At 40.2% G+C, this 8585-nt stretch overlaps 1 protein-coding gene across 6 annotated transcripts in view; it reads left to right on the plus strand.

Annotated features, from left to right (window-relative positions):
- The window catches only part of LOC110285079 (protocadherin alpha-4), a 225915-nt gene that overhangs the window by 17439 nt on the left and 199891 nt on the right, over nt 1–8585 (plus strand). The window contains exon 2 of one of the 6 annotated variants that reach the window (XM_029472219.1): nt 4460–4563. The exons of the other annotated variants lie outside the window; for them this stretch is intronic. Within the exon in view, the coding sequence (XP_029328079.1) occupies nt 4460–4492 (33 nt within the window). The 3' untranslated portion in view covers nt 4493–4563. Of the gene's footprint in view, nt 1–4459; nt 4564–8585 lie in introns of those variants that run through there. 6 annotated transcript variants of the gene reach the window in all.

The raw sequence follows: 8585 nt of genomic DNA on the forward strand, positions 1-8585 counted from the left end.
TTGCTCTGCCCTTCTCATTTCCTCATAGGGAAGAGGCTGTTAGGTCTTCTGGAGCATCAGCTTCGAATGCTGCTAATTGTCCACACAAATGTGCTCCACTTGTACTTCCAGTAGTGAGACAGAAACCAAGCCTCTGGGTAGCGCTCTGCCATCTGAAATGTCAGGATGTAGACTTCGAAGTCCACTCTTCCACACTCCTTGGAGAGAAGCTAGAAGCTATTGCTTCCTCCTGCCAGAGCAGTGCTGTGCTAGGAGAAAAGACTGATGAGAAGTTCCCGGTGTTTTTCACCTGCTTTGAAATGGCAGTTTTGAGCTTGTCTGGAGTGTAGGGGCTTTTTGCTTCATCTTTAGGTTCCTCAGGATTGGAATAGGGCTGTGTATTCTTCTTGACAATGTGTCTCTCTCCCCCTTAGGGAAAAGGGGGTTTAGAACTTTATATGACATCACCTTACTGATGTCTGTAGCTCTGATGTGTGTTTTAAAGTCATATTTTTTTTCTCTTCCATTTCCTAGAGATTGTAAGGCACACTGTTGACTTGCTAAGGCATCAACCAATACTTGTAATGTATTGTAATGTTGAGAGAATTCCACAGCTTAGGAAATCACTCTGTGTAACCGCCTCTCCCCCAATCTATGTTACACTTGTGCTTTTGAATTATGCATAGATCCTTGACATACAATTATTACCTTTGTACTGTAAATACTCATTTATGTTTGCGTTTCTGAGTTCTTCTTTCTTCTGAAAAAGGTTCTTGAGTATTTTCCTATGGTCTGATAGGAAAGAAATCCCATGTTTTTGTATTTAGATGTAGCATTTAAATGCCACCTTTGAGGAATAGTTTTGTTAGGTATTTAGTGCTTAATTGGGAAGTTATTTTTTCCTATCACTTTGAAGATAACTTTCTATAGTCCCTTCATGAGAAGATGACTACCAAATTTATCATTGATGTATTGTGACTGTCTTAGTTTGGGTTTTACTGCTGTGGACAGACACCATGACCAAAGCAAGTCTTATAAAGGATGACATTTAATTGTCTGGCTTATGGGTTCACAGGTTCAGGCCATTATCACCAAGGTGGGAGCAGGGCAGCATCTAGCTAGGCATGATACAGGCAAAGCTGAGAGTGCTACATCTTCATCTGAAGGCTGCTTGTGGAAGACTACTAGGGCATTAAAACCCACACCCACAGTGACAAACCTACTCGAACAAGGCCACACCTCCTAATAGTGCCACTCCCTGGCTCAAGCACATTCAAACCATCACAGTAATGACTTCTTCTTCCTCTTTTTCTTCTTCTTCTTCTTCTTCTTCTTCTTCTTCTTCTTCTTCTTCTTCTTCTTCTTCTTCTTCTTCTTCTTCTTCTTCTTCTTCTTCTTCTNTTCTTCTTCTTCTTCTTCTTCTTCTTCTTCTTCTTCTTCTTCTTCTTCTTCTTCTTCTTCTTCTTCTTCTTCTTCTTCTTCGCTGTTTTAAAAACTCTTTTTTGGTGAAGTGATGGTGGCACACAATTTTAATCAGAGCACTTGGGAGACAGATGCAGGTGGATCTCTAAGGCCAGCCTGATCTACAGAGTGAGTTCTAAGACAGTCAGGTCTATACAGAGAGACCCTGTCTGGAAAAAACAAAACAGAAGATTCTTTTTTGTTGTTTGTTTGCTTGAAAATTATCAACAACCTATATTACCAGATCAGTTTTGGGTTACTTTTAAAAATCTCCCTTGAAGTTTTTATGACCTTTTGTATTTGTGAATTGATCCTTTATCAATTTAAAATAATATTTATTAGCATTCCTTCAAATATTGCTTCTACTTTACATTAATCTCTTCTTCTGAGAATCACTGTACATATGTTAAATCTTTACACCATATACTTCATAGATTTTATATCTATTTGTGTTTGTAAGTTACTCACACTCTTTGCTGGATGATGCTTATGTTATTGCAACATATCCCTTACATAGTAATTGTTTCTTCTTCCTTCTCTTCTTTGTTTTTTGAGATAGGATTTCTCTGTGTAGCCCTGGATGTCCCAAAACTTGCTCTATAGACCAGAATAGCCTTGATCCCTGAGATCTTCCTGCCTCTGGAATGCTGGGATTAAAGGCATGAACTCCTTTCTTACTAGTCTAGGCTACTACACAATCAACTGAATTCCTAGCTTCTGTCAGTGCCCTCCAAATTTTAGCACCTTGCTTTGCTTTATAAAAAAGTAGAGTTTTTAAGTGAAATTATCTCATTTTAATGAATTTAATCAACATAATAATTATAGTTATTTGTGGTCTCTCATGTCACTGAATCATCACCTATAGAACGTTTTTCTTTTCATAATGTTCTTCTTATTAAGTTCAGTAATATTGAATTAAATTCTAGACACTACTAGAAAATCTGTAGTTGTCTTGAATGATATTTTCTTTCAGAAAATTATAATCTATTTAAATATTTGCTTGATATGCATTTATAAAATATGCGTTTTATCAATGAGAAAGACGGAATTGAAATAAATATTAATTCTTTCTTTCCTCCTGAACTATCTATAATTAATAAGTCTTCTGAATATTTAAATTTTGTATCTTTTATTCATTACTTTTATTCTACTTCATATGGTACTATGAAGTAAAATTAGCCAGAGTGTTGGGATTAAAGGTATGTATACCACCACTCCTCGCTACAACTAAAATGCCTAGAAAAAGAGAGCAGTGAGTTAGACGAGCCAAAAATGTATTCTCTACTATCTGACTGAAAAAATGGCTGAGAAGATTCCTGTGTCTTCTGTGGGATTTAGAATATCATGATTGAGAACGCAACCCTCAAGTCCTCAACTAGAGAACGACAAATACAGGTCATAATTCCAACAGCTGCAAAGATGAACCAAAGTTCAGAGACTTTTATCTCCCATATAGCTGAATAAAATGCAAACTATTTTCCATACTAGGTATGCCTTTTCTTCATTGAGGATGTCATTACCTTTACTAAAACCTAAATATTTTTGTGGCACACTACATGTTAATCAATATCGGGATTCCAACTTGTTAGGTAATGTAAGATAAGTGATTATACAATTTCCACAGTTGCTACTTAGATACTGTATCGTGAAAATAGTGCCAAGTGGCTTACTAAGGTTGTAGGACATCTGGACAATTAAAGCCTCCATATTAGAGTAATACAACCCAAAAATTGTTAGGTGCCGAAAAAGGATTAAATGTTCATTAATTTGGGTAGATTTCAAAAGGGGACCTGAAGTTAGAATATTTAAACTGTTTGAATTCTTTTTGAAGATAGAATCAATCAATAAATCGCCAGTAATAAACACTAAATCTAGAATATTTTTTCAATAATACCCAGGAAATTTATTTTCATTAGGTTAATATAGACAAGCTAAAAAAATTAGGCTATAGCTAAGTATGCAAAGGATACTACTGAGCAACAGAAACTGTTGAAAAAATAACCAATGGAAGTTATTTCATCAGTATGGATATAAATCTCTCTATAAATAAATGGACAAATTCTTTGGGGTGTCTACTGAAGATTTATCCATATGCAGTGGTTTGCTCATATTGATGTTTTACTTTAGATTGTGTTTATAAAGTTGGGTTCAGTCAGGAGACCACCTGCAGAGCATCTAGTGGATTGGTAAGTAAAGCAACTAACATAGGAGCCTGGTTAAAGAGGTGACATCTAATTAGAGAACAGAGTGCAGAAATATACAGAAGCATAAAAACATGTAATTCAAATTGAGTATTATTGAGAAATAATTTCAAAATAAAAGGTAAGTGAATAAAATGAAACAAAGAAAAATACTTACCCTTTTATCCACATGGTGTCGCTAGACACCACAAGATAAATTTTAACTTCCAACGTCAAAAAAGGATACGGAGAGTACATTTTACTTAGGAAAAGGATCTTCCATTTTTGGATCTGCTATAGAAGCTCACAAAAAAGCAAGGAAATCAAATCTATCGTAAATTGGAACTAAGTTGTCAAAGGACTTTGTGTGGTGCTGCAATAGAGACTGGAGAAGTGGAACAAGATTGCGATGGTATATTCCCAGCGAGGAAGTCCGGGATTTCGGCGCCTGCTGATCTCCTTTGTGCTTCTCGCAGCCTGGGAGGCAGGGAGCGGCCAGCTCCACTACTCCATCCCCGAGGAGGCCAAACACGGCACCTTCGTGGGCCGCATCGCGCAGGACTTGGGGCTGGAGCTGACAGAGCTGGTGCCCCGCCTGTTCAGGGTGGCGTCCAAGGACCGCGGGGACCTTCTGGAGGTAAATCTGCAGAATGGCATTTTGTTTGTGAATTCTCGGATCGACCGGGAGGAGCTGTGTGGGCGGAACGCGGAGTGCAGCATCCACCTGGAGGTGATCGTGGACAGGCCGCTGCAGGTTTTCCACGTGGAGGTGGAGGTGAAGGACATTAACGACAACCCGCCTAAATTCTCACGACCTGAACAAAGATTATTTATTTTAGAGTCAAGAATGCAAGACTCGCGGTTTCCGGTAGAGGGCGCATCTGATTTGGATATAGGAGTCAATGCAGCTTTGAGCTACAAGGTAAATCCTAATGAATATTTTGACTTGGATCTTAAAAGAAACGAAGAAGAAACAAACGTTTTAGAGCTCGTTTTGAAGAAGCCCCTAGATAGAGAAGAAACCCAAGAGCATCGTTTATTACTAATTGCAGTTGATGGAGGGAAACCTGAACTAACAGGTACTGTTCAGTTACTGATTGATGTATTGGATGCAAATGATAACGCTCCAAAGTTTGATAAATCTATTTATAATGTTAGATTATTGGAAAATACACCCAAAGAGTCGTTAGTAATTAAACTCAACGCTTCAGACGCAGATGAAGGAATTAATAAAGAAATACTGTATTATTTCAGTAATCTTGTCCTTGACAATGTGAAATCTAAATTTACAATAGATTCTACTAGTGGAGAAATAAAAGTTAAGGAAGGGCTGGATTACGAAGACTGTAAAGTATATGAAATTAATATTGATGCCGTGGACAGAAGTGCATTCCCACTTGCAGGACACTGCAAAGTTATAGTGAAACTCGTGGATGTAAATGATAATGTGCCTGAGATGGCCATAACCTCCATTTTTTTGCCTATCAAAGAGGATGCTCCATTGGCGACTGTCATCGCCCTGATTAGCGTGTCAGATCGTGACTCAGGCACTAATGGGCAGGTGACCTGCTCCTTGACACCCCACATCCCCTTCAAGCTGGTGTCCACTTTCAAGAATTACTATTCGCTCGTACTGGACAGAGCTCTGGACCGAGAGACTATCGCTAACTACGACGTTGTTGTGACCGCTCGCGATGGAGGCTCGCCCTCCCTGTGGGCCACGGCCAGCGTGTCCGTGGAGGTGGCTGACGTGAATGACAACGTGCCTGCGTTTGCGCAGCCCGAGTACACAGTGTTTGTGAAGGAGAACAACCCGCCTGGAGCACACATCTTCACGGTGTCAGCGATGGATGCGGATGCGCAGGAGAACGCGCTGGTGTCCTACTCGCTGGTGGAGCGGAGGGTGGGCGAGCGCTTGCTGTCGAGCTATGTGTCTGTGCACGCGGAGAGCGGCAAGGTGTTCGCGCTGCAACCTCTGGACCATGAGGAGCTGGAGCTGCTACAGTTCCAGGTGAGCGCGCGGGATGCTGGTGTGCCTGCCCTGGGCAGCAATGTGACTCTGCAGGTGTTTGTGCTGGATGAGAATGACAATGCACCTATGCTGCTGGGGCCTCAGGGTAGCGGAGGAACTATTGAGTTGTTGTCCAGGTCAGTGAGTTCTGGCCATGTGGTTGCGAAGGTGCGTGCAGTGGACGCGGATTCTGGCTACAACGCGTGGCTGTCTTATGAGTTGCAGCCTGCGACAGGTGCTGTGCGCAGCCCGTTCCGCGTGGGGTTATATACTGGTGAGATCAGCACAACTCGTGTTCTGGATGAAGCGGACACGCCGCGTCAACGCTTGTTGGTGCTGGTGAAGGATCACGGCGAGCCACCACTGACAGCCACGGCCACTTTCCTGGTGTCTCTTGTGGAGAACAGCCAGACCCCGAAGGTCTCATCCAGGGTGTTGGTTGGAACCTCTGGTTCAGACTCCACGCTGATAGATGTCAACGTGTACCTGATCATCGCCATTTGTGCGGTTTCCAGCCTGTTGGTGCTCACGCTGCTTCTGTACACAGCGATTCGCTGCTCAGCGACGCCCACTGATGGAGCCTGTGCTCCAGGGAAGCCAATGCTGGTGTGCTCCAGCGCGGTGGGGACCTGGTCGTACTCGCAGCAGAGGCGACAGAGGGTGTGCTCTGGAGAAGGTCCACCCAAGACCGACCTCATGGCCTTCAGTCCCAGCCTACCTCAGGGACCCAACTCTACAGAGAATGTGAGTTTTGTAAATCGTACTCACTGAATTTTTTTTTTCTCTTAATTCTTTATCATTGAATATGTGAAGGTTTCCCCCGGGGTTATTTTAGCTTTGAAGAATCCAACGTTACACACACGATTAGCCTAGAAATGTCAGTTAACCTTTAGCTGTACCATTTTCAATTCTTTAACGTACACGTTTTTGTTTTTGTTTTTGTTTTCTTTTGGGGGCGAGGGTCGACAAGAGATTGGCTCAGTGGTTAAGAGCACTTTTTTCTCGAAGAGGACCTGACTTCAATTCCCTCTACTCACTTGCTATTTCATGACCATTTATAACTTCAGTTCCGGGGGTTGGGGGGCAACACATTTTGAATTTCACAGGCACATGGTACACATACATAAGTGCAGGCAAAAACATTTATACACATAAAATAAAATAAATACACGGTTTTTAAAAAGCTCTAATTTTGGATATTTCTTTGCAACGAATATGGCTTGCAGTCATTATTATTCTGTGGGAGGTTTTATTAATATGCCCCAAACTTTCTTAGCCTAAAATATTTTCAAGTCTTTTGTGGACACGTAATGTATGTGTGTGGTGTATGTGTGTGAGAGAACATGCCTGTTCTCATGGAGGCCAGAGGAGGCTCTATCTCTGCTTTAGTCCCTGGAGATAGTTTCTATCACTGAACCTGGAGCTTGGCTGACAGTGAGCAAGCCCCAGGAATGCCTTTTAGTACACCCGCACATGCTGAGGCTACAAGTATTCAGGACCATATGTGGCTTATGGTTTCTTGGGACTTGACCTCAGATCCTTGTGTTTGCATAGCAGGAAATATTTCTGTTGAGCCACTTTTGTTTTTCTGAGACTGAGGGGAACTATGTAACCCATACCTAGCCTTGACATCGCTAGATTCCTAGGCTGGTCTCAAACTTTGAACCCTCCCGTCTTAGGTTCCCCAATGCCGATTTACAGGTATGAGAGACCATAGTCTGCTTGTAAAATGTTTTCACGGTATATTGCTATATAAGAACACTCACATTTAATTTACAACATATTGTAGAACAAATTGTAAGGCATACTTTAAAATATTTTCTTTCTTTCTGTCAGTTTTGAGACAGAATTTTACTATGTAGCCCTTGTTGGCTTGGGACTCCTCTTGTAAACCAGCTGACTTGGAACTAAGAGATGTCAAATTCTCTGACTCCCTAGAGCTGAGATTAAAGGCATGAACTACCAAGCCTGGCTTAAATTATTTATTCTTAATATACTATTTTATGATTACATATCAGTCTTTTTACAATAGTCCACAACTATGCTTTTTACTTTCTGTTGGATTGCAATTATTTTATTTTTATATAACAGTTTCACTTCTTTTTCAGTCATATTTTTGTAGTAAATAATCCATTAAATTTTGTCTATTAAATAGATGTGCACACTAATGGTTTCACAAATTAAAACCTTTGTGTGAAAATGTTCATTTTAGTAGTGTTTTCATTTGGATAGACATAACCATTGTTTAAAATTCTTATAATACAAAGGAGTACAGTAAAAATTTCTCTTCCATTCATATCCCAGAGCATTGTGCTAATATAGAATATTCATTTCCCACCAAAGTTTAACATTGGAATCTGGAGGAATAACGGTGTCATTTTTCAGGAGCCGGAGTGTGTTTTCACTTTAAGTTATTTGTATTGAGAAGTACTCGTGAAGTCCCTTAGCTCTGAAAGTCCAAGCAGGTTTGGTCAGAAAACACACCGTTGATTGCTTTACATTTTCAGTTTAGAGGAAACAAAACTTGACTGTTATAAAACTCTTCTCTCGTGTTTATTGTTTACGGACACTGTAGTCTACTCTAGGCGAGTGTCCTTGCCACTGAAAAGAGAAAACTCTTTTGCTCCTCTCTCTTGATTTGGCAAAACATGTGGGCTTAACATGTAATAACCATTGCATACCTAATATAAAACATGTGGGCTTAACATGTAATAACCATTGCATACCTACTATAAAAATATTAGAATCTTTTTTAATGCATTGCCGATTTTTAAAGTTCTCCTACGTATTTACTTTTTTTTTTTTTTTTTTTTTTTTTTTTTTTTTTTTTTTTTTTTTTTTTTTTTTTTTTTTTATATTTTTATTACATAATTTCCTCAATTACATTTCCAATACTATCCCAAAAGTCCCCCATAGCGCCCCCCACTTCCCTACCCACCCATTCCCATTCTTTT

This window comes from Mus caroli, chromosome 18 (genome assembly GCF_900094665.2).
Source record: "Mus caroli chromosome 18, CAROLI_EIJ_v1.1, whole genome shotgun sequence".
In the NCBI taxonomy this organism is placed as follows: domain Eukaryota; kingdom Metazoa; phylum Chordata; class Mammalia; order Rodentia; family Muridae; genus Mus; species Mus caroli.